Genomic DNA, 27451 nt, shown 5'->3' with positions numbered 1-27451 from the left:
GCCGTGTTGTATTTGTTGCTGAAGAAATAAAATTGATTTGCATTGAAGAGTGGCAACTACTACACCTGCCCATTAATTAGCAATGCTCTATTTATTAATTATAAATGAAGGCTGGGTTGTTTTGTTTTTTTTACTTTATGGAGGATAACTTTTTAGGAGCTTGAAGGCGCAAAAGGATTAAATTCTTCCCGCATTTCATAATGACGTTGTTTGGATGAAAAATGTTGAAGACGTGTATCGATGGACCCGGAGGCTCAGCCTCTCCAGCGCGCGGCTCCGGCGATGCTGTTTAATCTGCGCGTGCGCGCGGCTGCAGTCAGCTGACGCGAGTGCGAAGCAACTCAGCTGCCGCTCATTGGTCGCGCCTCGTTTGGACGGTCACATGCGCACACGTGTCTCTGTGTTTAGTTTCACTTCCGCACTCCGCTCCTGTCCCGGAGCCTGTTAGCTGGAGGACACTCCTCTCCTTTTGAAGGGACTGAAGTGTTTGTCCCGGGCTGAAGCAGCAGAGTGACTCGTGTCAACGTCTCCGGCTCCGTACTGATCCACTCCATCACACCTGTGCGCGCGCACACCCGCCCCGTGGCCCTCCGAGTGAACCAGGAAGAGACTTCCGCTCCAGGAAGACCACTTCAACTGGCTGCATTTTAAACTCACTTTGTCTGCTACTGTTTCAAATATTAGCAAACCTTTGCCGACCAATCACTATATAAGTCACCATGAAGGTAGGTGCACGACTCATTTAGTGTTTGTTTTTTTAAGTGTTTCCACATGAAAACTTTGTGCCTCACGCGCACACCACAGGACGTTTTTACCTGCACGTTTGACAAACAGGGAAGTCTTCTTTTGCATTTTCTATTTGATTTTCACCCCCCTTTCACCATTGTTCGTGTCTTTAACTATTCACTATTGCAGTGTGTGCGGAATATAATCTGTAAATATTAGGCTGATCATTTCCGTTAAGTTGTGTATTAATTGAAGAACTAAGTGAGCCAGCTTGACAAAAATCTATCCTTAAAAATACAATTATTTTCCAAGGTAATACAATAACTACAAGCTTTCGGAATAAGTTGATATATATATTATTTAAAAATACATTGTATGAGATATTCCACATATTTTACTTTTATGACCAATAAACAAACTTTTATAAAGCATAAAAGTAAAACGTTTGTGTTTACTAAATGTAAAATTGGCTAAAGTTTTACTGTTTGGGTTAAATTGTGTGACAAATGCACGATTCCACTGTATAATGATTTTTATTTTGTGATGGACTTTAATAAATACTTGTAGTCACAAGTGTACCTGATGACCTTTCCAAGTGACTATTGTTCATTTTAATCAATTGTAAAAGTAAAAGAAAATTCACATCTGGAGATGATTTTGTCTTTCAAAATATAATTAGGCGTGCTATTAAAAAATATGTATAAAATGCTGATAGTAAATAAAGCAATGAAACTTTTATATATTTGTCCAAACTTCAACACACAACTTGCAGATGTTATCTTTTGAGACGCTGCAACACATGGTAAATGTGGCTTGATTTTCCTTGTCTGGCAAAAGGGTCAGCTACCAAAATGTTGCCTTCATATAAATAGTCTGGATAATAAACGGACTGACACTGCATTTTTTTTCACATTATATGATTTCATATTGCCAAACTACCGCAACTACTATTAAGTATTTATATGGGAACATTGCTTTCTTTGCCTGTAGTTTTTAAAGATAAACATTTTACCTTGATCTGTTCCAGGTCTCGAGCAATCGCGAAGGAGCGTCTTACCTTGTATGGACTTTGGCGGTCCAGCTGGTCCTGTATGGAAGTGGAGCTTACGCCACTGACGGCACTAAAAACTGCAAACTCTTCTCTATGTCCGAGTTAGAACAGAAAGCCCTCAGTCGACTGGAGCCGCTGGCCAACAAAAGGTAATGAATTACCAAGCTGCATACCAACATATTCAGGTTCACCAGTCCCATTTATTATTAGCTAATAAGCATGACTTATTGAGAGTTCATCCAACTTTGGTAGAAGAAATGTCACCTTATTATTACTGTATATACATGTTGCCCTTCCCATGAATCCAAACATCACAATTATTTCATTTAACTCTAAGGTGCAATTTCCCAACTAATAAAGCCAAAGCAGCTACTCATCATCTTCTTACAGTTTTACCAAAGTCTACAAATAATAAAAATCTGAGTTTCTAATGAATAAAGTGTTACATCCTGCCTCTAATCTCTATGAAAATTGATACGTTCCACTAGATTGATCATAAAAGGATGAAGGACCTCCCTCTTCCTGCTGGCCAGTCAGACCTGGAACCTGCAGATGAGCTAGAGTAAACACAAAGAGAGCATTAAATATTACAGTAGCAAATGAATAAACAATGAGAACAAGATTATGTAAGTATCTTCTGACCTTTGGGCCTAGTATGCCAGCATTTCAATTAGTGTAAAAATGATGCCGTTATGTTTTTTGCAACCAAAAGCAAGTAGGCATGCCAGGCTAGCTGGCCGAAAGGCTATGCTCGATCGCTCCAGCTTGTTTGTGCAAAATCATTTTCCACAATGAGGGCAGAACTGGACCTTCAGACACATTCGTTAATATGTTAATGTATGTCGTGGTTTATAGCGGCTGCTCACTTCAAACCAGTGTGCAACGATAAACCGTCATTTATAACAGCGTACAACGCACTCCGAAGTTTGACAGCAATCCTCTTACAACACATTTTTGTCAAAAATGAGTCAAACTAACAGAAATAACAAGGAAACGTAACCAGTGTAACAACACCGTTTTAAATAGAGAAGTGAAAGGTTTGACTCTGTTACAAAAAAGAAAGGGGGGAAAAAAAACACACATGCAGATTTCATGCAGAATTTGTTTTTTTAAATTGCAACTATTTCATAATTTTTTGATGTGCGCTCATCTGCTTCCCTTCTACATGATGTTTAAATTTACTTTTGTGCGTGCTGTGAATATATGTATGTCTACTTTTCACAGGTATAAAAGCTGTTTGACGGGTGACCCGACCTGGTGCAGCAGTATGGGCCTTCTCATCATTGTTTTAACAGACTTGGTTGTCGTCTCTTCCAGCTTTACAGGACAGAGCAAAAATGGAGATGATAGTTATACGTACGTCTTCCAGCTGTGTGGGGATGCAGACGGTGTTCCAGGCGCCGGGGTTATTCAAAAGGGCGGGAAAGAGGCAAAGACTAAAATCATTGGCAAATATAATGCAACGCAGGCAATTGGAGGAAGTAAGACACTGCAGAATATTTGAGTTTTTCTCTTTATTTTATCTAAAATGTGTTTTTAGTGTGACCTTAGGTATAGAGTTTTTTCTTTCTTTTTTTTTTAAGATTAATTCTGAACATTTTAAGTATCTTTCCTAAAAAGAAAAAACAATAAACTGACCTGTGTAATGACTTTGTGTTGGTTGTTGACATTCTCTTGCCTGTGCAGGTGACTGGGTGATGCTGATCTACAGAAATGGCGAAGCATATGACCAACACTGTTCTGGTGAAATGAGGAAAGCCATCATTATGATCTCCTGCGACAGGACTAAAACAGCGGTAAACAAAATGCGGACTAATCTATTGATCATCTGATTTAGGTTTAAAAAAAAATATATATATATATATATATATGCATTCACCATTTCAATTGTAAAACCAAAATTAATGAACTATTCCAAAGATTTTAGACCATATTTTGAAAGATGATTTGTAAGCTCATGTTTTCTTTTGTTTGAGATGTAGTACTGAATATTGTCAAATGTGTTTTCTTTTTGATAAGTGCTCTTACACACCTTCATTTATTCATCATTGTGTGTTATTTCTGTTTCCTCCCAGGATGATCTGCAAGTTGTTCTGGAAGACAGGGACAAGGAGCACGACTGTTTTTACCTGTTCGAGCTGGACTCTAGTTTGGTGTGTCCAGCTATAGAATCTCAGCTCAGTGCCGGCTCCATTATACTCATCATGTATGTAATTCGCGTCTGATAACACAGAAGCCCACATTTCAAAGCATGTGACATAAATGAGTAATAATTCTGACCTCTGTTTTGTTCTTCCAGTGGTATCTGTCTTCTGGCCGTTTACCTCATCGGCGGTTTCCTCTACCAGCGGCTGATTGTTGGAGCCAAAGGGATGGAGCAGTTCCCCAACTATGCCTTCTGGGTGGAGTTTGGCAACCTAACTGCGGTAAGCCCCCCCCCCCCCCCCTTTTTTTTTTTTTTTTTGGTTTGCTTGTTTTTTCAATGTCCAAGTGCTTTAAGGCCCATTTATGCTTCTACGTGTGTTTTTTAAATGTTGACAATCATCCCAGTCTTCTTACTCCCATGCATCACTTGCATCGGTGTGGTTGATCAGCAAAATGTCCAATAGGAGTGGTGCAATTGAATGCAGTTTAAACTAAAAGATTACTCCTCCCATGAGTTTTTATATATATATATATATATATATGACATTAATGGCATTATTCTGATGCGACGCATCTGCAAGCTCCCAGGATACCAAATTACACAGGAGACACATTCAGCATAAATTGGCATTTACTCCCTAGGGTGGACAGCTGCCATACAACGTGCTTCCACAGCATTGCATGGGAGAAACGTATCATTCATTGTCCTGCAGCAGAACCCGGGAACAGGTGTAGCTGGGATTCAAACCACAAATGACGAGATTGGAGGACAATCGGCACTAAAGTCTAAGCCACTGATGCCTTAAATATCAGTACTTGGATTTTTGACCAGCTTTGTCTTTCCCCCTTTCTTACAGGATGGATGTGACTTTGTGTGCCGATCTAGAAATCGAGATGAAGCACCAGCGTACAGGGGAGTGACCGCAGAACCTTTAGAGGAGGAGCAAGACGAGAGAGACGACCACTTACTACCTATGTGACCTCAGTGTCTGGGAAATGGGACAGAAATCTTCACTGTGTGATGAGGTTTACTCTTTCACGGCTTAGATGAAGTTACCGGTAGACACAAGTCTGCTCTGCTTGGCCTGTTTGAGTCTGAACCTTCGACACTTGGCGTGGATTCCAGACTTGTGCCTACAGCGACTTCTGTCTGATTTGCTTGTCATGTAGAAGGATGTTACTCACTGGGCTGACAGACCCCTCTCTTCTTCCTAGCCTATACATTTCATTCAGCTGTTTGATGACAAACAAATGAGGGACTTACATGTGAGAACATAAAGTAACTTGTCCGCTGAAGTCTGTCGGCAAAGGGAGAGATTACGGAGTTGGGTTTTCTACATGATGTTTCTGCTTTGCTCATTATGGATTCCTGTCTGAGGATTGTGTATGCTGCAGCAAGCTGGTCATGGTGTCTTACTTGTTGCAGATTACACGACGTATGTGTGCTTTTGCTTGTGTAATTTGGCTTTAATAATATGTTTTGTGTTGAGAGTTAGAACTGTGGTCTGTGAATACAAAAGGTTTGATCTTAAGTACAGTGGGTGTACTTACAACAGCTTTGCCACGCATGTGGATGTCAATACAAAAACCAAACATTAACCAGATTGGATTTTTCTTTGGGCTTCGTCATCTCTCCCACTTTATTGGGAATAGTGTTCAAAATGATGCTCATGTCCCTTTGAAATACTTTCTGTGTAGCTTTCTGAGTGGAAACTGGCCTTGGCAACAACTGTCCATTTAATTTTCATCGTCCGGGTCGGAACACCTCAAATTAATTCAGAAAACTTTCAGATTAGGAATGAATTGCTAGACATGTTACTTAAACTTCAACATTGCATAGAAATTGTTTCCCTTCCCACATAAATGCAATCATACAGTAAATGAAAATTATATTGAATTTCTATGAAGTTTACAATTCATATTTTATATCAAAACGTAACCTAAAGGTATAATTATATGTATTTTCAAAGAAAAGAAATACCATTTACTGTTAAACTAAATTGTTCAAAATGCCCCCAAAATTGAGAACTTAACATTTTGGTATTAAAACACAGAAATGCTTGCCTACAAGGTCAAAATGACCCAAACATGGAATGCAGTGCTGCAAAACCAACTATGTTGTCTGTTGGATTGAGTTTGATCAGACTTTCAGCCTATTTTTGCAGTAAAATTCATAGAGTGGCAAGATGAATAGTGTCTTCTGTATTGTAATTGTGAAAAGTTACTGTTTTAGGGACATTATTATTGAGATGTGTAATATTTTTACATAAATCTAGATATTAATGCTGCTATTGCTAAACCAGGCTTTTTGATCTTCATGGAAAAGTTATTTGGGAGGACAATTTCACAGAATTAAGTTACATTATAACAGTCAATGTGAGCACTTCTATTTGTTTTGGTTTGTTGTTAATTATTACATTTCTTTGCTTTATTTGAATTATTTCCAAGATTCTGATATGGTGGAAATGGCGACAACTGTGGTTGTAGTGTTTTGAGCAGCATCTCGGATCACATGCTGTATGTCTGGCTTGAAATCTGTTTTAAGTCAGAGACCTTTGTTTTCTGATTGGATTGAAATAAATTCTTAAATATGTGTATGATGTATTTTTGGGGCTGAACTAGCAAACTGACTTTAAAAGAGGGCATCTTTTATTTACTCAATACTTATGTGACACATTCACACTCATCAGTGATGACATCTCCCATGATTGTAAACCACTGTGGGAAGCTTGTGGTTCAATCCCTTACCCAGGGACACTTTGACAAGATGACATGAATGATTGAACTACCAAGCTTACGTGCTGAGCTACAGCCTTTACAATACATGATCAGATTTTGGAATGTGTACTCAGGCATCTATACACATGAGTCACCTTGACCACTACATTGAAAAGCCACCCTAAGGAAAACTGAATATTGCTACCTAAATAAGTTATTTATTTGTTTAAAGTAGCCAAGCTGTACCTGGGCAAAAAGATTGGAGGCTGAATGATAAAGGGCAACAGTCTATGTAAGTGTATTGGGGTCCTACTTTTTTAGTTTTCAAGTACATCATGACTCGAAAAGCAGCATCTTCAACAATGGTAAATGGATTTCACTTGTATTCACACACACACACACACACACACACACACACACACACACACACACACACACACACACACACACACACACACACACACACACACACACTCCAATGGAGGCGGCTGCCATGCAAGGCTCTCGATCCATCCACTGGGAGCAATTTGGGGTTCAGTGTCTTGCTCACTAACCTTCGACAGGGTCAGGTGGGTAATCAAACCTGCAACCTTACATTTAGAAACATGCATTACACCAACCAAGCCATGGCTGCCCAATGGGGATCAAACTGATTCTATGATCTTTCTCCAGTACCAAAATTAGTGCTCTTAAACACTGCACTGCACCTATACATAGGTGCAAAATGCAATTAAAAATGTTACGAATATGATATTTTATTCATTCAATATTTGGATACATGAATATTCACTGTGGGCAGTACTTGGAAAAGGGTTGGTTTTCATGTAAGAATACAAAATTAGCTGGGTTATTTGTGGTCCTTATGTCCTTAAAAAGGCTAAAAATATCCTGCAGGTGGCGCTTTTCTCCTTTAACACCAGTTTGCAGTCTGTTTGTACACACACACACACACACACACACACACACACACACACACACACACACACACACACACACACACACACACACACACACACACACACACACACACACACACACACACACACACACACACACACACAGACGAAGAAGAAAAGGGGGCGGAGCTTGATTGGAGGCAAAAATCCTTCCAAGTCTGTTTTTTTTTTTTCTCCTTTTGGCACACAAAACTTAAGTTGGACTTGGAACTTGTTCGCATTAAACTGTGATCAGGACCGAAAACCCGTGAAGAGGTAAACCAAGCAGTGCATTTAAACGCCGACGAGCTCAGCTGGTTACGAGCTCTCTGCCTGCAGAAAACAGCTAGCATTGCTAATTGGTTAGCCTAACAGTTAACGCTGCATATTTTCTGCTCAGAACTTCACTGTCTGCACCCAAGAAAAAACCCACATTTGTGGTCGTTTTGTCGGCATCGCTGCACGTTGTTTTGTCCCACTGGGTGAAAAGCGTGTATTATATACCTGTGTTGTTGTTGTTTTTTGCTTAACTGTTGCAAAGAGGCTGCTCAGCTGCAAAATCCATTGTAGTTAACCTCCGTCGAAGAACTACCATCTATGTCTCTTCTGAACTTTTCATCCGTGTTGTCGTCTCTCTCGTGCATCACGTTGACAGCTGATCCGTTGGTTCAGGATAACACACCGTTAATGCTTGCCACGATGTGCTCGAGGCTTTGGCAGTAAAAACGGTCTGTTGTTTCCACCTCGTCTGTAGAAAAGTCTTTGTGCAGCTGTGATGAACAAAACCCGCCGCACATCTGTGCCTGTGACCGACATCAGAACTCCACAAGTTATTATTTTGCCAATGCAATGTTGTCTCACGTGTGATCCAGGAATATACCTTACATTGATGACACATTAACAGCAAAAAAAAAAAGTTGTGCACAATGAAATAAAAATATTGTCAGAGACCTCCTGCATCAATTAAAACGGCCAAATATGGAAAGTTACATGTGTATAGTATATATATATATACTGCACAAGATGCCTACCCACTTAATAGATGTGTCGGGGGTAAATGTTTGGGGAAAATATGCATCTGTAGCCAATCCCAACTAACTCTGAGCAAAGGCAGGATACACCCTGGACAGGTCATTAGTCCATCACAGGGCAAACACAGAGACGGCCACACTCACGTTCACAATTAGAGGCAATTTAGTGTCACCAAATTATGATACATGCATGTTTATGGACAGTGCTAGGCAACCAGAGTGCCTGAAGGAAACTCATTAAAAACTTCACACAGAAAGGCCCGGCCAGTATTTGAACCCGTGAACTTTTCACTGTGAGGCGAGAGTGCTAACCACTGTATGGCCAGCAGTGGGAAAATGGGCAAATTAAGAAGAAAGAAATGATATGGCCCAGTCCAGCTATTATGAATTAGTTGGTAAAAGAAAGCAGGTAGTTTGGGTGATAATCTCAAAGCAAGCATGACTTAATCATCATATGCATAGGTGTTTGTATCGCAAATCACATGGTTATTGCGATAAGATTATTGTATGTTCACCTGATATAGTGCCGCCTTTCTGAAAAGCTTTTTTATTTAGATTTTTTTTAAAGGAACAAAAAGTTTAATAATACAGGGAACTCTTTCTATAGTCTTAGTGGTCATTGTAAATAGTCCTGTGAAAGGATATTTGGTAATTTAGCGGGACCCAGATAGGACCCATTACAGCTGTTTTAAAACTCCTTAAAACACCTCTGAAGTTAACTGCCAGACTGATTAAAATGTATGTAACTTACGTTTGATTAATTCAAATACACATGGCAAGTCACTATATGGGTTAAAACGACCGTGTCAAGTTTTCCATAGAAAAACTTTGGCCTCATTCATAAACTCATATCTTTACAACAGTATAGACACATTTGTTAAAGCAAAGATGCTTGTATGAAATCACACTGGGACCAACAATTTTCACATCAACTTTAATCATGTTCAGTTGCAACAAATTCCTTATTATCCAGTTTTTCATTAAATTTGCTCAAATGAGCACAACTTTTGAAAGGATGAATGCAGCTGAGTGCTTACACCACATGTGTTTAAAAGGCTTCGTCACTGTTTGTTTGACCTTTTTTTTTTTTTTTTTCAGGCTGACATCCAGTTCTCTTGTTGTACGTTGTCATGTCAGCATTACTGATAACGGTTTAAAATAAAAAAATTTTACAATGTGCAAATGTTTTAGGCCTGTTGGTGCAAGAGTCCTTTCAGAAGTGGCATGTTATTACTTTATTTTAAAGTTATTCAGAACGAGAGAAGCGATTATTTGTGTAAGTTCCTTAAAACCATAGACATCCTGTCTCTACATGTGAACCCACACACACTCTTCGTTTTGCTTCAGGTTGATGGTAATTCTTGATAAGCACGAGCTGTAATATTTTGGGCTTGTTTTCCACTGCTGCGCAATAAATTTGGAGCCCATTTGATAAATTCCTGCCGGTATTATATGATAGACGACTAACATATTAAGTCTCGTTTCTATTCCTATATAAAATGTTGTTGTGCATCGATTTTTAATGGCTACGTCCAGTCCGAATTTTGAATTTCAGTGTTTATTGATGTTTTGTTTTTGAGCAGCAAACATGGACTCTGGTGAAGATCAAACCACAGGCACCACCAATGGAAACCCTCAGACAAGTGGGAACTCCCGTGCGCCTCAAATAGCTCACATGTCTTTATATGAGAGGCAAGCTGTACAAGTGAGTGTTTGTGTTTGCACACGATGAACGATATGTGAATAAATCCATTTTGAATAAGTTTGAAAGCTTTATATGTGCTTTCTTGTTTAGGCTCTCCAGGCCCTGCAGAGACAGCCGAACGCCGCTCAATACTTCCAGCAGCTTATGCTGCAGCAGCAGATCAACAGTGCCCAACTCCACAACTTGGCTGCTGTGCAACAGGTAATCTTGAGTTATGAAAAGAAAATACAGTCAGCTTGACAATATTATAAAAAAAAAGAAACGTTACACCTTGTCCCGTTTCTCTTTTTGTTCAAGGCCACACTCGCAGCCAGTCGCCAATCTAATACTACAAGCAACAGCATGTCCCAAGTTCCCACCACTGTGAGTTTTTATAGTAAAATACTGCTTTCTGAAAGTTGCAAATGTCCTTTATTTGATTTACTATTTGTTGTTTTTCTTTGCTCTTTCAGGTCAACCTAAGCACTACGTCTGCAGGAGGGACGATGACTAGTTCCCGTCCACATGGGACGGTCACGTCTGCAACAACAACAGCTCTCAACCAGTCGGTGCTGCTGGGGGGAAACTCCACTGGACAGGGACAGATGTTTCTCAGAGTCAGTTATAGCTCATCTTGTATAGACTTGGGCATTAAATGGTTCGGCGGCCGGAGATTTACCCGTTTTTACTAGGTTGTTGGCTGGTAATTGAGTTCAACATTATCAGGGAAAACATACAGTGAAATACTATCAATTAAAACCAAGCAACGTTCTACTTTTTAGAGTTTGTTTTTGAGTGCCGAGTACAACGTCTGGTTTTGGAAAATGAAAAGTTGACTAATGCAGTGTGTAGCGTTTTCACATTGTACGATAGATACAGTCAACATTTTGATAGAATATGTTTCAACTCCAGCTGCTGTCCTAACAATAGTTTTAAATATTAGTACTTTGGAAAATCTTAAAGTCTCATACTGAAATGTTGTTGTCTTGCAACTTTTGTAGGTGAACCGCACTCTCAGCACTCCACTTGCGTCTCAGCTCATCTTTATGCCCGGTGGTACAGCAACAGCAACCGTGGCAACGGTAGCACAGACGCAGCCGCAACAGCAACAACAGCAGCATGATGTTTCTTCTGCCACAGCGAATGCTGCATCTGACAATGATCAGGTTTGAATACCAATACCCAACAACACTGTGAAGTCTGAGCCTTGTAAAGACCTTGATTCAGTTCAGTGTGTCTGAACACATCATGAATTCTTCATCCCTCAGGTACAGAACCTCGCCCTGCACTGTGCTTCCAATCCTAAAGCAGTTGCTATTAAGTCCGAGCTTCCAGACAGGAAAGATCCAGTCAGCTTTCCTCTCGGCCAGCAGCAACAGAGTTTCCCACAGACGGTCCAGAAACAGCAAGTACAACCGCAGCAACACCAGCAGATAGCCAAGCCCAACTTCACGCAGCAGTCTGCCCCCAACACAATGACTGTAAAGACTGGAAACCAGGCTGCCATGACTGTCACTCCTGCAGCATCTGTCGCACCCTCTTCGTCTGCCTCTACAGCCCTCCCCCTCTCCCAACTCCTCCTCTCCTCCACCTCTGCCCCAGTCATCCTAATGCCCACTTCTAGTGTCGCCACCTCCACCCAGGGCTACCCCATCGGCTCGGTGGCGTCAAAAGCCGTGAACACACAGACTCTCGTGGTGCAGCCGCTGCAACAAACCACTTCCAACGTAGATAAAGGTCCAGTTCCGATTCAGCCCAAAACTGTTCAGGGACATCGTCTACCTGTGCAGCTTCCCCCTCGCCACCCACCGCCCATTCTCCCTGCTCCTCCGAGCAACAGCCACGCCCCTCCGCACATCCCGGTCCAGCTTGTTGGCGCCAGGCAGGGCATCCCTGGAAACGCACAAGCCGTGGCCCTGGCTCAAGCTCGGAGCAGCACAGCCCAGGACAGCTCGTCTGGTGGGAGTATGGGCACAGCCTCTAATACTGTGGTAAGATCAACTGCTCCCAGCATGAACTGATTTAATAAGGGACAGATGTAATGTTTGAATTGAAATGTCACACAGATTGTTTGTGTTTTTCACGTGCTGTTAGACAAAGCCTGCCATTGGTTCTCTAAAAAGGAAATCTGACTGTGATGCATCAAATGAGATGACCGAATCCTCAGACTCTGCACCAATGAAAGATTCTGCTCCTCCTCTATCTCCTGCACCTACAAAAGACTCCGGTATGTGAATCCGTCTTCTGAAGATCAGCCATAAATCAGCAGTGTGATAATTCTAACTGGAATGCGACACAGCTGGGGTGGGATGAGTCAATGAATCAATGCAAAAAATACTCATGGGTGAATATTTGCAACAAAAAGTGAGAAGTCATTAATTTCTGTTTGTTTCTCTTCATTAGTGCCCCCTGTTGAAAGTGCATTCTTGTCCCCTCCCACCCTCTCTCTGCCTCTGCCCTTGTCGAGAGTCTTGGATAAAGACAAAGCTCCTGTTCCTCACGCAGTGGTCAAACCTCAAGTCCTCACTCACCTTATTGAAGGTTTTGTCATTCAGGAGGGAGCTGAGCCCTTTCCTGTGAGTGCACCACCGTGCATTTCAGCACCCAAAAACAAAAAAAATCACATCTTTAGTTTGAATGACACAGACTGTGAATGTTTTCTGTGGAAAGCTTTTTACCGTCAGGCTTCTGTTTGATGCAACAGGTTGCTGGACTTCTCAAAGACAGAAACTTTGCCCTGGTTGCCCGCACAGAAAATGGTCCCCAGTGTGAGTGGCGTTTTAATTTGCATCCCAGCATAATATCTCAAGAACCTTTTGCAGAGCTGATATTTTCTAAACATTTTCTCTCCAGTGTTGAAGTGTGAGTACTGCTGCAACCTGGCTCCAGCAAGCCAGTTCAAAGGATCGAAAAGGTTCTGCTCCAACACCTGTGCTAAGAGGTATAGTTCTAACATTACAACAGTCACATTATGTGATGCTTTTTTTATTTATTTATGTTTTTAAAGCATTGGGTGACTCTGCTTTAAAGATCTGTGAAAATACCTTTATTAGTCCCAGAATGTGTAGCGGGGGGGGTTGTAGTGATCCAGAGTTTTTTTAATTTAAGGGTGTCAAGTTCAAGGTCTGGACAAGAGATGACAACTAACCGGTTTTGTACTTTTGCACCATTCAGGTATAACGTAAGCTGCAGCCAACACTTCAAGACCAGCAGAGGGAGGAGTGGCGCAGGGCTGGCGCCGCCTCCAACACCCACAGAGAGCGCAGCACGACGGAGGGGCCCGTCACGCAGGGGCAGCTCTAATAGCAACTGCAATAAATTATCCGGCAAGCACCTACCTGTGAAGGTGAGACCTGGAGTTTTCCTGGAAGTGGATTCTAACAATATTCTCCCCAAAAATAATAGTTCTCACTGCACAGGATGGTTTAATTATTTATTATCGGAGCTGGAGACACTGCAGCACGGAATGTTTCAGGTTTCACTGATGAAAAGAATCCCTGACAAACGCCGTGTCGATAAAAGCTTCAGGTTCCAGCTATTTGTTTGAATCTGTGCCGTTTTGGCTGCAGTGTCACTCCGAGTCCAGCCGCTCGGAGGACGCTTCCAGCGACGGTGAAGAAGACGACGATTCTCCCTCGCTCTCGCCGAGCTCGTCACGCTCGTGCTCGAGAGCCGACCACAGCGCCCCTCAGTCCGACAGCTCGGCACCAGGAAGCCTCCCGCTGGAGGGGAACAACTTTCTCTCGGCGACTCCCGCCCAGTGGAGTGTGGAGGAAGTCTGCAGGTTTATCTCCTCTCTTCAAGGTCGGTTTACAGCGATCAAAAGACAGCGTTTATTTAGATTTTAACTTTGTTGGTTTTGAAACGTTCTCACTATCACCTTTTGTGACTTCATGCCGCGTTCAGGGTGCGAGGAGCTGGCCACCCAGTTTCTGTCCCAGGAGATCGACGGACAGGCTCTGCTGCTTCTGCGAGAGGACCATCTGATCTCCACCATGAACATCAAGCTGGGTCCCGCTCTCAAGATCTGTGCCTCTATCAACAGCCTGCGTGAGTGAAGTCTTTCCGCTGCACGAAGACGCCAGGATGGCTTTCTCACCGCAGACGTCTTGCTGGAACCAACACTTGCAGTCTTAAAGAATAAGACTGAGATCCTTGAGGACGATGAAGATGTTTTTGTTTTGTTTACTTCTATACAAAACAACGGTGCCCCATCATTCATGAGGAACGACGGAGAAGGACAGTTTATGTTCACGACAGTGAATGTGCAAGTCGATGCCATGATTTGAATCATCAGTATGCTGGTAGTGTTTATAAGATTCTGTCGTCTTCCATGTTGTGTGTCGAGACATTTTGTTTGTATCCTCTGGAGGAACTGTGCAAATCAGCCTGCAGTTAGTGTCTGTTAGGTCTTCTTGCGTAGGACACTGAACCTGTTGAACGTAAGGAAAAAACTGTTGCCTTCTTTCTGTATTTGAAATGGTGCTTTAACTTTAGTGATTTAAATTCACTTGGCGTGGACAACAGTCCATTTCATTGATTTTCTTTCTCTCTTTCACTAGTGCGCTCATTTCATTTCTACCATAGAAGTTCAAAACCAGGCTCCAATCACATGAAGAGGAGACACTCAAAAAGCCTGGTTTTGTTTTGAGTCCTTTATAAGTCCATTATACCAGTTCTTAAAAGTTTAGTTTTGTATTTTTTTTTTTTCCATTTTATACTACAATCAGAATTATTTTTTCATGAATACAGTCTAGTTTTAGAAGCTTTATTCAACCTAACTACCTGAAAATAGGTATTTTTCTCGGTGTGCTCCGAAGGGCTCAGCGCTCTCCGTAACATGTATGCAGTACTACCAATAAACAATACCTGTTACAGGAAATCTGTGTCAGCGTTTAATCTCTGACATCCACACTAATGGAAGAATATTTAATGAAAAGAGTGAAAGTGGAGAAAGACTGTGAAGCAAATGAAGTTTATATATAACTGGTTCTCTTGACTCGGTGTCATGTTTCAGGAGGATATAAAAGTGGCCCATTATGTCCTCCGGCCTGAAAGCCGGGTTTTCTTAGGAGATGGCAACAAATCCTAAATCTACGCCTGAACTGTTTCCTCTTTTTAGTTGTACAAATACAGAATGTTATTCGCTGAAGGAAGGATCCCTTGATCACATGATGGCTGTAGGACCGCAGGCACTTTATTTTCCCTTTAAACCTGGAAACTCGTTCTTTTCGCTGGAGTGAACACTCTGCTGCAGCCTCAGAGGAGCGAGTCTGACTGGAGGTGGAAGTGGAGACGAGATGCCATCTTTCTCTGAACATAAATAAGAATCAAAGTAGTTTATTAATAAACAAATTACTAAAAGTCCACCTGATCACCTTGAACTCAAAAAAACCAACTCACGAATGTTTATGGTCTTTTTTAATTTTTTATTATTCTTTATTCACATTAGAATTTATGTAAACATATTTGTAACTGAGAGGACAGTAAACATGGAAGCAATAGAAGTGTTCATGACACCGATACGTCCTTCTTTTCCACAACTTGTCACAATGTGGAATCATATATTAAAATATAAATCTTACATCTTCATAAAATACATTGGCTTATACACAGTTTTGTAAACCATCCTTTCTCCTGACAGAATCACCCACAACCTCCGATTGCAGCTGCTGTACATCGATCCGGTTCACATCTTTTAAAAGTCTGCAAAATCAAAAGTGTCACGTCCCCAAATGAAGGAATAGATGTCCATGAATGAGCTTTTACAGCATGAAAATGAGTTTTCCATGTCTGAAGAAGACAAGCATTTCCCATTGCCCAGATTGCTCATGCACACACAGTTAAGAAACGTTATTGCACCTAAAAAGTTATTGTTTTTAAGATTATCAATTGGTTATTTGATAGTATTGCACTCTGTTGCTTTGCTGGCACTGGTATTGATCAGAACACAGTGTAGCTGTTGTTTTCCCCGTATCCCGCCTCCTGAAGATACTGCTCGATCTTCACGGCCCCGGCTGCCTTCAGCACTTTGTCAGAGGCGCTTTTCTCTGCTGCCGTGAGCTTCCGGCTCACTTCGGCCAGGGATGGTCGATCTTGTTCCTTCCAGTGGCAGCAGCCTTTAATGATGGTGTATCTGAGGGGAGAAGTGGAGGACGAAAACACTTTGGACTTTGAACTACTTTTTGTTAAAGAGCGGACAGGTCTGCTCTCATCGGAGCGATTCAGGTCTGGTGCTTGATTAACTGAAGGTCGAGGTGGACACTCACAGTGAGTTGGAGGAATTTGAAGGTTTTTTCAAACTCTTTCCCCGTTGATGAAACTGCAATAGCTCATTAATTGGAACCTCTGCAAACGGAGCTTCACCTGGACGAGAGCGTTTATAAAAGCAATTTGTTTTTTTAACAAATGCCATTAGGAAGCAGGAGTTGTCTTAAAACTGGAACTGGAACTCTTGACACTTTAGTGTGTAAAGATTAACACTGAACTTACCCAAAGTTGCCATTTCATACAGCAGGATGCCAAATGACCAACTAGAAGGAGATACGGAAGAGAAGTGTTAGATTCTGTGTGGAATGTTTGTGAATACATTTAATCAACATTGTTTTTTTTATGCTGTTTGAATGACAGAACAGCAGCTCCTCTTTGACACTCCTGCAGGTCTGAAGTGAGCTTACACGTCGCTGCTCTGGCCGGCCGGCCTGCGGGCCAACAGCTCCGGTGCTTGCCATTTCTTCATGCTGGGATCGTCTTTCTGAGTGCCGCCCTGGTTCTTCCTCGTGTAAACTCCGTGCAGGCCCCAGAGCTTCGCCGTGTACTCCTTACTGACCAGCACGCTGCGAGCGCGGATATTTCCATGGAGGAGCTCTTTGCTGTGAAGGAATTCCTAAACAAGCAAAGACACAAGACAGGGATTCAAGGATTAACTACAGACAAGCCTGTGCGATTAATACAGAATAAATGAAACAGAGTTTGGATGATGGTTGGGAGGAGGAGGTCAACAGGAGGTGAAGAGGATCAGAAAGTAAACTCTGACCACATGTTAGTGCTTACTGAGTCACTCCACTGATTTGAAAGTCAAACGGTGAAGTTTTACTGTAGTTATTAGCATACTGACCAGCGCAGAGGCCACCTGGTTGGCCATGGTGAATATTCGTCTCTCAGTCATTTCACACGGTGGATCCACGTTTTCCTGGAACAACAAAACACAAATTTAAGGCTATCCATAGATCTTCATAGAGCTTGATTATATGGATCTTCTTTTTTTTTTTATTTTATTGAATTTGGTTGAGTTGGTACGAGACACATTTTAACATCAAATTAATTTCAAGACTGGAAAACAAAAGCAGAATTACACATATATAGGTGGTGGTGGGGGGGTTAAACACAAAAACGCCCCAGAAACATATTGTCATTTAATCCACTGGTCATTTTGAGGCAGTTTTGCGATTTGATTTCTGTACTACAAAATTAAAGATTTGCACAAAGTATCATACACATCCTCCAACCTGTCTGCATCGCCACAAGAGGCTGAGCAGGTCTCTGTTCTCCAGCTCCTCCACAACTGTAACCAGAGGGGCTCGAAGCGACACCACACCAAGAAGCTCAGGGAGGAACGGATGTGGTCCGAGCTGAGACAGGAAGGATGCGAAGCCCAGGAAGTTGTGTCTCTCCGAGGCATCAGCAGAGTCTGTGATCGGTTAGAGGAAGACCGAAATTAGTGAACAAGCATCGAACAAAAATTTAAATGGGAAAAAACCCAAAAAGTAACAAGCTTTCATTGAATTCTCACCATTTAGCACCCTCAGCACCACGTTCCTGTTTTCCATGCGGGCCCTGCACAGTGACACTGCAGAGTCGGTCCGCAGGGAGAAGGAGGTGGGCAGGGGAGACACCAGGTTGAAGGACTCGGGCAGCCTCTGGCGGGGCAACTCTCTGGGCTGAACGATGGGAGTGAAACTGGGCTTGTGGGGATCCGGCGGGGGGCTGTCAGGGCGAGCAAGGGTGCTCACAGATGTGGGGAGGGTCTTGGAGTAGTAGGGGCTTGGGGGGTGGAAGGTGGAGTAGGAGCTGGGCGTGTCCAGGGCGATGCTCTCATGCTCCAGAACATTGATTCCCGGTGGAGCTGCAGAGAAATTAGAATGATTTTTATAATGTCTACTAGTTCTGAATATGCCTGTCAAATCATCATAATTCTCTTTCTTCTCTACAAGTGGATTTGTCTGGTTGATGTTAAGATATCTCCCCTAAATGTAAAATACGAACACCTGAGAACCAAGATTTTAGTGACATATGAAGACTTGTTTGCAATTTCCTGTCAGGATCATTTTTACTTGTGAGTTATTTATTGTTATGATTAAACCGGGTTTGTGAGAAGTGAGAAAGTTCTGCAGTTGAAGAAGTGAAAACTGTCTTGATATCTAAACTTTAACATCTCAAACATCATTCAATATCACTGACATTGTGCTTCTTAGGTGATTGTGTCTGCGTTAAATGTAACAAGATATCTTGGCCAGAAACTTGAAAAACATGCTTTCGCACTAAACAAATACTACATGTCATCAGGCTCTGAGTTTCTACACTTGGTTTTAGGTTTTTGCTTCTGACAAGCACAACTCTGGTAATACAAATCCTTTTTTTTTTTTTGGCACAATTTTGAATTCACTTGTGTTTTTGTTGTCTGGTGACTTTGTCTTATTTGTCATAGATCATGTTACTGTTTGAAATGTGTTGCATACATCATATCCACCAGTCAAATAAGTCTATAAATAACAGGTCTGGAGCCTGAATACACGTCTGATTTATTAGTTTGTGAAGCACTCTGACGCATCAGATCAGATTTCTTCAGTGATTATATCAAAACCAAGCTCGTTAAAGCATCCTTTGCTTTCTAGCTTTTCTCTGTTGTGGATAAAAAGTCTGAAACTTATTCAAATAAGCAGATAAAACACCAACGTTTACTGTAGTTCAGCAAAAGAGATACGCAACTTCCAGTTTGCTTCATCTGCACCTTCTATTACAAAAAAAGTCAGCTGTGTTTTGGCTTTATGACTGCTTTTTTAAGATGCAGTATCTGCAATGTTTTTGTTTTTTTTAAATATTGTTTTGACAGTTCTATATTAGTAGTAGTTGTTGTTGTTTTGACTTTAATACAGTTTTAGGATCGCCTGTAATCATTGTTGTTATTTATTTTTCATCTATTACATTTGCTTTTAAAATTCAGTTTCTGTGATAGAGCTTTATTGTCTGTCGACTATATCCTGTTATTTAATATTTATTTCAATTATTTTGATGTCTGATGAACCTTTGATGCATAATACCACTACTACTACTACTACTACTACTGACAAGAACAACAACAACTTTTCTAAACTAAATTTACATTGTACACTGACAGGAACAATTTAATTATTGTGACACATTACTTCAAATCCCTTATATTGTTTGTATTCAGAAGACGTCAAAAGGTTTCAGTGACACAATATGGTTTCTAATGATTAAGGACATTTTAAGTGTTTATCTGTTTCAAGTATTAATAAACTGGAGTGGTTCAATACTATATAATGACATTGTTCTGAGGGCACCTACAAGAGAAGTTATGTCTATTTATTAAAACATCACATTATCACTATGAACCAATTATTGAATAGTTGAACGTGCTTATGAATGAATATACAGATACTTAAAATGAAGAGTTTCTGAAAACACTTTAAAGTAGGAGGTTAGTTAGAAGCACAGTGGGAAACTAAACCAGTTTTGATGATGAAGACAGGAGTTTAATTGTGGCTTCTTAGTAAAACAAATATACTTTCATGTGACTGCAGCGCGTCTGTTCTGGGCTCTTACCATCAATGCCGTGCAAAACTCTCCTGGAGGTCGACTTGGAGCCAACTGGCCGAATTTTGTCCACCTTCTCTGGACAGTAATGCAGCAGGAGGATGAAGACCAGAGTGATGAGGAAGAAGGACAGAAGGACGACGGGCACGATGATCACCTCCTGTTCATAAATACGGATATCTGCAAACAGACACAAAGAAACAACAAACATGTACCCGGCATTACTAAAATACAATCATCTGGGATGTTTGTACAGTCCACGCTGAGTAAACCCTCCCCGATGAGCCAACGGGTAATATGACTTAACACACTAATCTCAGCTCCGTACTTTTAAAGAGGCTGAACTGATCAACAGGAAAGTTCAAACTAATGAAAGAATCTCAGTTTAAGTACATTTAAAAAAGAAGACGTAAAAATAGTTTGAAATATCAGGTTTAGCAGATTTTAACTTTTGAATGTAAAAAAATAAATAAAGGTGTAACAAGTCAGACTATGTAAATAAGGACAGACCAGACAGCAACTTTTATTGTGAGACAAAGAATCCCATTGTCTGACATTCAGAAGTTGCTCTACTGGCTTGAAATGCTCAGAAGTGAATTGTCCGAAGCTAAAACTCACCGCAGAGAGTATCTCCTGGCGGGCACAGGTCATCTGGTCTCACTTCAGCCATCCTGTATGTCGAGTTATAAAAACAGGGAAGAGATTTGATATGTTGGTTCTGTCCATTCTTCTTGAACCACTCCCACGGACAGTCTCCCAACAAGCTGTAGTACTCCAACCAATAAATATACTGTTAATGTTTAAGTGCTCCAGGACATGTAGATGGTGGCCAACCAGCTGATAGTCATGATTAGAAAGAGTGCATTTCCCCCAAAACCTTTCAGAGTTTCAGGGTCAGAGGTTGTTTCAATTTTATTTTACTTTTTTAGTCTATATACAACAAAATACTGATATGTTTGCAGAATCTATAATCTATAATCTCCAATCAAGGAGGAAGGATTGATAGACGATGGGACGGAGGACATGTGTGTGGAGTTTGACACGTAGGTGAATCTCTTTATTGGGTGTGGGTGTGAGGGAAAGGGTGAGAGGGAACAGTGTGTTGTGAGGCAGAATGGCATGTTATGATAGCATGAGGAAATAGAATCAAGTGTAAAGTTGTATATTATCTATGTATGTCTAAATAAAAAAACACAAAGAAACAAACTGTGGTTGTCCTAAAACTCTGAGTTTCAGGGGCAGAGGTTGTTACAGGTAACAGGACTCTTACAGGTAACCGGTATGAGAAGGTTGTCTGGACAAACAGGTAACTGAGACCAGGAACTAAAGAAGTGTCAGTGACTTTGAGATACGCCAAATGTTGCCAGCCCTTCAGAGCTCACTGTATTGAGTTAAGGAGGTACTATGCCGTATTTTCAGGCTGTTTTTGTTGTTTCGTAGCTATAACGCACGTGTAAATTTCCGGTAAATGACGCTGGAGCCCCACAGGTTAAAGCGTAAACCACATCACCATCCTTTCACATCTCTGAACCTGTTCAACTGCATTTTCTTAACACATTAATGCCACAGTGGCACTACACACCCACAGGGCAAACATGAATGGTAACAGAAAAGCACCAGCTCATACGCCCACAATTAAAAATAAAATCAAAAAAACAAAAAAGCTTAAAATCTGTATCTCACTGCTGCAACAGGCAGATTTTAAGCTTTTTTGTTTAAAAAAAGAAAAATGAGCACAGGAAGCATTAATTTGCAGTGAATTTCCCAGCCTGTCCTGGAGAACCCTCAACGTCTCTAAGACTGAGTCTATGTGTTAGTATAGATGTGTATGTACCTTATCTCACCTCTCCCAGCAGACTTTTATATCCCAAAGATGAGTTCTAGATAAAATCCTGTTATTGTAGACTCATGTTTCTCTCCGTCACACAGCCGGGCACCGTCCACATCTCATCCCCGCCGAAGGTGAACTCCTGGTTCAGCCGCTCTTCAGATCCTCATCGCTGTGTTTTTCTGGAGCGACTTGTCAGGCTCAGGGGATCAGTGTGTTGCTCTGTGTTTGTCTACCTTCCACCTTGTTTCTTAACTCCACCCTCCTCTCCTACATCATCACCGCTTCCTCCTCCTCTTGGTTCAGACTGGTGATGCTGCACTGATATCAGGCATGCGTCTTCTAATAACATTGCTGAACCACATTCTGTAAAGGGCCTTTCCTTTCAAGCTCAGGCATCACGTCTACTTTTAGCCCCACCTCTTTACTCCTCTTTGTTCAAGAAAAACTGGTCCTGCCACTCCTCCTCATTTTTGAAGCCTTTGTTAGGTTTGTTTGGCCCCTTTAAGCCAAAGGAACTCGTATGACAAAGCCTACCGTCTCCAGAGTATTTGTTATTAACCTGCACTTCTTCACCGGTGTCTGTATGAAACCCAGATTAACACGAAGCTTTCTACGTATAGTTTTAAACACGTGCGTCCAGATTCAGTTCGAAAATATTCAAATTCTGAAAACTCATTATGATTAAGTGTTTTTATTTCATATGAAAAAGGACAAAATGGTTGGAAATAAGTGATTGTGAACAGCGTCCTTCTGAGTCTTAATATTTAGCTGAAAGTAGAAGATGGATTCATCTCCAGGGTGGGGGGGGGGTTAAAGTACAGCTGCTTTTCCTTTGTGGTCTGTCAGGAACAACGAGTTGCACCAGTTTTACCATCAGAACGGTCTTTAATCCTGGTGGTATAGATTCAACAAGAGTGAAAACGTTCCTCTGAGGCTGTGGTCCATGTTGATGTGACGGCATCAGACATCTGCTGCTGCAGACATTTTGGATGTGAATCTCCACTAAATCCCAAAAGATGCTCAGTTGGACAGAAACCTTGTGACTGGAGTCCGAGTGAAAACTTGTTTCCAGGTTAAAAAAATAAAATCTAATATATAATCCCCACCAACAGCAGAAACCATTGATGCAAAACCGGATGGATCATAATCTATAAACAGAGCGGCCATTCTCTTCTGACATCAACCGACATCAGCTTGCTGGATATTTCTCCTCTTTTGTGGACGATTCCCAGTAAACTCCAGGGATGGTTGTGTACGAGAATCACAGTAGGCCGGCAGTTCCTCAAATTCTCCAACCAGCCCATCTTTTAAATCCCCCTTCTTCTCCATCCCCCATGCTCAGTTTGAACTTCAGCGGCTCCTCTCCACCATGTTTTCATGCCTCAATTCAATGAGTTCTTACCAAAGGCCTGATTAGATATTTACGTTAAATAGAGATGAAGCGGCTGGGGAGTATAAATGCCTTTTAGGAGGTCTGGTGGTAAAAGTGATATATATATATATACATATACACACACACACACACACACACTACTAGAGTGAACAGCAAGCTAAAGAAGCCCTGAGTTCACCTCAAACCTAAAACATTTCGGTTGAACGTGCCAGTTTGCTCGTCTGCAAAAGGAATCGTGAACACAGACCAGCAAGGCGACATCAGTGATCCAATCTGATGCTTAACAGGGACGTGTTTGGTTGAAGAATGACAGCTTGACTTTGAGCCTCTATAGTGCATCTAAAAAAAAAAAAAAAAAAAAGAATACCACGGAGAGGTTCACTGTTTTTCCAGATATTTCTACACATATATCCCCCAACTGAAAAGTTTTAAATATTTAAAAAAAAATAGGAATTGTTATAGCTAAGGCCACGAGTTAAAAAGAAAAAAAAAAAAAAGAAGAAAGAAATGTGTGTTATGGCAGTATTCATGTATTTTTGATGCAAAACACGTCTAAAAACTTACATTTTGTATAAGTTTAACCCACAAAACACGTACTGCTGCATGATGTTAATGCACCGAACCCGCAAGTAAATCACTTTGACATTAATTTATTTCATTTAGAAAGTGAATTCATTGCTGTGAATTCGTCAATGTTTGCATTAATAGGCCTCACCCATCATTCACAGTCAAATATTGACATTATTTACTACTAATCATTATTGTCTGTCTCTAGAAAACCACATAATAAGTGGAATACAAGAAAGCACAGCGCGGACATTTCAAAATGTTACATGAAACCACTGTCAATGATTAAAAATCCGAGCGTAGATTAACCAAAAAGGCATTTTTCATCTCACAGTTTGGCAGCTGTTTTGTCCGGTTTCGGTCCGAGCCATTTCTCTCCTAAAACACAAGAAAACACGAGCGGATATGAAAATCTGCAAAACCACAGAAAGTTTGTAATGCTTCTGATGAACGCAGTTGTGGCTGATGTTTATAAAATTACGAGTAATTCAAACGCAAAGTTTAAATTCCAACGTCAGGACGTCATTAAGATAACAGTTGATCTGAAGACTTTCAGCTCGTTGGAAACGTTCCCTCACCGATGCAGTGAGCCAGGAGCTCAAATCTGTCCGACCCAAAGAACATCTCTGGCTTCCCGTCGACGCGACACACCAGCATCGGAAAGCCAAATGCCTGCGGCAGTCAAAAAGAGGAGAATCTTACACGTTATATTGAAATATCTTTTTTTTTTTAAATCATTTGTAAGTTTGCAAAAGGAGCTGAAAGACAACGAACCCCGTGATCAAGTGCTTCCTGCGTCGAGAGTTTAAGTTTGTCCTTGATCTCCTTGGACGTGGACAGCTCCAACAATTCTTTAATCCCACTTTCAGGTATTCCTGCTTTTACTGCCGCCTGCAACAACATAAAAAAAGAAATAGAAAAGTAAGGAAGACGGGTTTCACCGAACCTAAATAATATCTTTGAATCTCTTTGGTTGTAAAAAAACAAACAAAAAACAACTAAAGTCAGCACCTCAGCCAGCGAAGCAGGTTCAGTGATGTCTTTGTCTTCGCTCCAGATCCTCCTCCACAGCTCGCGGGACACCTGCTCCACCTGCTCGTCACCGCTTTTCTCCGTCGCTTGCACCGCCGTCACAAAACGCATTGCAGACAAAGAGCCTCAAGGAAAAAGAAAAAGGGATGAGAATCTCAACAGCTTTGCTCAGTCATGCTACAGCGACTCGCTGTGTCTTATGCAAGGCTCAGAGGACGGTCGAACCGTCAGTTGTGCTTTTGTTTGAGGAGAAGAGCAGATAAAACACTGAACATGTCTTTTTTTTTTTATTCTATTTTTTTCTTTATAGGATATGCAAACTAAGGAACCAACCAAATTTTAAAAATATTGGAAGAATCAGTAAAATGTAAAAAAAAAATAAATAAATAAAAATAGGTTAAGTGTCCTGCAAATCCTAAAAATCGATACATTTCTGAGAGAAGCTCCTCATGACCGTCAGTGGTTTCTAGAAAAATCATCATCACTGAGCTGAAACTTAAATCAAATTGTAAGTTTATATATTTTTCAACGAGAGTACGCGATAGATGGTTTCACTGTTGTCAGATTTATTTACCTTCTTTAGCGGACCTCTGGTAGCCTTTCCTCCTTTTTAACGCACACAGATTTAATTAGATCGCCTGTGCAATAACGGAGTAGGTAAATAACCGGCACGGAGACACCATTTATCTAAAGGTTGAGGGTTTGTTTAACTTGATCATAAAAATAAAGCGCAGTTATTTTGCACTTGTTCTTTATGGCAATATCTGGAAAAAGGTGTAGCAGCAACACGTCCATGGTTAATGAATTATATCCGGTTTGTTCAATACCGTCGATTATGATTTGTTTAACTAGAATTAAAGATATTTAAGGAGAGATCTAAAGAGTATATATATATATATATATATATATATATATAAAAAGTGCCACTCAGCACACATTAAAGGCCTTTACTTGTAGGAATATCAACTATTTCGGTGAAGTTATTTTGTTGGCACTGTTGTCTGTACCTTTATTGAACATGGCCTCGAAGGGGTCAGATGGGGGCTGCAGGGGGACCCCAAAGTACTCTGACAAGCGATTCAGGTCCCTGGTCATGTACATAAACTTGTTGGGGATGACGCCGGGAGGCTTGTTGCCTGTCATGAGAAATAAAATATGAAATATGATGGTAAACAAAGTGCACACGAATAGGCAGCGTGGTGTTTGGAACAGTGACCTGATCCATGCATGACGCCCCCCAGAAAAGCAGGTCGCAGTTTGAGGTCGATGTTCCACACGTTTCTGTAGCGACACATAACCTGCAAACACATAAACACACATAACCTGCAAATATACATAACCTGCAAACACATAAACACACATAACCTGCAAACACATAAACACACATAACCTGCAAACATACATAACCTGCAAACACATAAACACACATAACCTGCAAACACACATAACCTGCAAACACATAAACACACATAACCTGCAAAGACAAACACACACACACACACACACACACACACACACACACACACACACACACACACACACACACACACACACACACACACACACACACACACACGACCTGCAAACACAAACACACACACATAACCTGCAAACACAATCACACACATAACCTGCAAACACAAACACACACACATAACCTGCAAACACAAACACAAACACACACACATAACCTGCAAACACAATCACACATGGACATAACCTACAAACACAATCACGCACATAACCTGCAAACCCAAATAACACATAGTACATGTGGATCAGAGTCAAATGCACACACCTCAAATCCCAGCCAAGAGTAGGGAGAGACCACATCGTAGAACAACTCGATCACTTTCTTGGAGGTCATCTTCGGGTCTACAGGCACTGATTCTGCTTCTACAATGAGTGAATAACTTTCCTTGAGAGTAGCCTCGGTGCACTGAAGAGTAGCCTCGGTCCACTGGTTACTGTGTCAAAGTTCACTTGACGTTTTTTAGATCGTTCAATCCGTGCAGAGGAATGAATCGGTTCTTTTAGTTTCAACTTGACAGACGTGTCAACAAACTTTTCGTAAGCGGTGTGTTTTGAGTCAAACACAGAGCGACAGGCAACGAGGATAAATACTGTACGTGTAGTAAATAAACTACAAAACCATCCCCGCCCCCCTCCGGATGACCTGCGCAGGCGAAACAAGCGGGCCTCCGTCCAGTGCAGTCTGCTGAGAAGAAACGCACTTACCGCCCCCTAGCGGACCAGTGGACAAAAAGCAACGTTCAAACAAGATAAAAGAAGATGTTTATTCTCATCTTGAATATAAAGTGAAATTGTCAGGCATATATGTTAGATGTGTTCGGTCTAACATTCTGCGTTATCTACTGAATGTGCCCATAAATAAGAACAATAAATTAAATTATCATCAGTATTAGTGCCGGATTCAACAAACAATAGTTTGGAGGTGTACAAATTTTTCTTATATATTATGTGCCTGTTTTGTCTGGAAC

General features: G+C 41.2%; 4 protein-coding genes across 5 annotated transcripts; 2 read left to right on the top strand and 2 right to left on the bottom strand.

Annotated features, from left to right (window-relative positions):
* Positions 1-318: 318 nt before the first annotated feature.
* m6pr (mannose-6-phosphate receptor (cation dependent)) lies at positions 319-6515 on the top strand. The gene is made up of 7 exons (XM_080471418.1): positions 319-725; positions 1754-1926; positions 3095-3258; positions 3464-3573; positions 3853-3983; positions 4077-4203; positions 4780-6515. The coding sequence occupies exons 1-7, from the start codon at positions 720-722 to the stop codon at positions 4900-4902; spliced, it is 834 nt and encodes a 277-aa protein (XP_080327544.1). The 5' UTR covers positions 319-719; the 3' UTR covers positions 4903-6515.
* A 1183-nt stretch (positions 6516-7698) lies between these two features.
* Positions 7699-15169, top strand: phc1 (polyhomeotic homolog 1). The gene is made up of 14 exons (XM_080471384.1): positions 7699-7851; positions 10190-10311; positions 10402-10512; positions 10609-10674; positions 10764-10907; positions 11292-11456; positions 11559-12281; positions 12385-12517; positions 12694-12866; positions 12995-13058; positions 13144-13231; positions 13465-13636; positions 13860-14094; positions 14197-15169. Exons 2-14 carry the CDS (start codon positions 10195-10197, stop codon positions 14346-14348), a joined length of 2343 nt encoding a protein of 780 aa, XP_080327510.1. The 5' UTR covers positions 7699-7851; positions 10190-10194; the 3' UTR covers positions 14349-15169.
* Positions 15170-15734: 565 nt separating this feature from the next.
* Positions 15735-22325, bottom strand: styk1b (serine/threonine/tyrosine kinase 1b). 2 transcript variants are annotated; one of them, XM_080471415.1, is made up of 10 exons: positions 21962-22325; positions 20746-20798; positions 20137-20307; positions 18083-18415; positions 17799-17980; positions 17408-17482; positions 16968-17176; positions 16783-16823; positions 16560-16656; positions 15735-16426 (listed from the first exon to the last, which is right to left on the bottom strand). In XM_080471415.1, the coding sequence occupies exons 2-10, from the start codon at positions 20795-20797 to the stop codon at positions 16234-16236; spliced, it is 1353 nt and encodes a 450-aa protein (XP_080327541.1). In that variant the 5' UTR covers position 20798; positions 21962-22325; the 3' UTR covers positions 15735-16233. The 2 variants fall into 2 exon arrangements, with proteins under 2 accessions (XP_080327541.1, XP_080327540.1); XM_080471414.1 differs by having other exon boundaries at positions 21972-22200.
* A 1660-nt stretch (positions 22326-23985) lies between these two features.
* Positions 23986-27132, bottom strand: LOC308114498 (glutathione S-transferase kappa 1-like). The gene is made up of 7 exons (XM_080471422.1): positions 26749-27132; positions 26167-26248; positions 25958-26086; positions 24930-25075; positions 24693-24809; positions 24497-24590; positions 23986-24296 (listed from the first exon to the last, which is right to left on the bottom strand). Exons 1-7 carry the CDS (start codon positions 26815-26817, stop codon positions 24247-24249), a joined length of 687 nt encoding a protein of 228 aa, XP_080327548.1. The 5' UTR covers positions 26818-27132; the 3' UTR covers positions 23986-24246.
* Positions 27133-27451: the final 319 nt, after the last annotated feature.

The sequence above is a fragment of the Lipophrys pholis genome (assembly GCF_963383615.2).
Source record: "Lipophrys pholis genome assembly, chromosome: 9".
Taxonomy (NCBI): Eukaryota; Metazoa; Chordata; class Actinopteri; order Blenniiformes; family Blenniidae; genus Lipophrys; species Lipophrys pholis.
This window is presented reverse-complemented; position numbering and strand designations above follow the sequence as displayed.

Excerpts from the sequence above, each read along its gene's own strand:
- m6pr (XM_080471418.1), top strand. Across the intron at positions 1,927-3,094 it reads GAGCCGCTGGCCAACAAAAG|CTTTACAGGACAGAGCAAAA; the intron begins GTAATGAATTAC and ends CGTCTCTTCCAG. Across the intron at positions 3,259-3,463 it reads AACGCAGGCAATTGGAGGAA|GTGACTGGGTGATGCTGATC; the intron begins GTAAGACACTGC and ends TTGCCTGTGCAG.
- phc1 (XM_080471384.1), top strand. The coding sequence starts at position 10,195 with ATGGACTCTGGTGAAGATCAAACCACAGGCACCACCAATGGAAACCCT. Across the intron at positions 10,312-10,401 it reads ATGAGAGGCAAGCTGTACAA|GCTCTCCAGGCCCTGCAGAG; the intron begins GTGAGTGTTTGT and ends TTTCTTGTTTAG. Across the intron at positions 13,637-13,859 it reads GCAAGCACCTACCTGTGAAG|TGTCACTCCGAGTCCAGCCG; the intron begins GTGAGACCTGGA and ends TTTTGGCTGCAG.
- styk1b (XM_080471415.1), bottom strand. The coding sequence starts at position 20,797 with ATGGCTGAAGTGAGACCAGATGACCTGTGCCCGCCAGGAGATACTCTC. Across the intron at positions 20,308-20,745 it reads GCCAGGAGATACTCTCTGCG|ATATCCGTATTTATGAACAG; the intron begins GTGAGTTTTAGC and ends GTCTGTTTGCAG. Across the intron at positions 16,824-16,967 it reads GCCGGCCAGAGCAGCGACGT|TTGGTCATTTGGCATCCTGC; the intron begins GTAAGCTCACTT and ends ATCTCCTTCTAG.
- LOC308114498 (XM_080471422.1), bottom strand. The coding sequence starts at position 26,817 with ATGACCTCCAAGAAAGTGATCGAGTTGTTCTACGATGTGGTCTCTCCC. Across the intron at positions 26,087-26,166 it reads GGGCGTCATGCATGGATCAG|GCAACAAGCCTCCCGGCGTC; the intron begins GTCACTGTTCCA and ends TTCTCATGACAG. Across the intron at positions 24,810-24,929 it reads AACCTGCTTCGCTGGCTGAG|GCGGCAGTAAAAGCAGGAAT; the intron begins GTGCTGACTTTA and ends ATGTTGTTGCAG.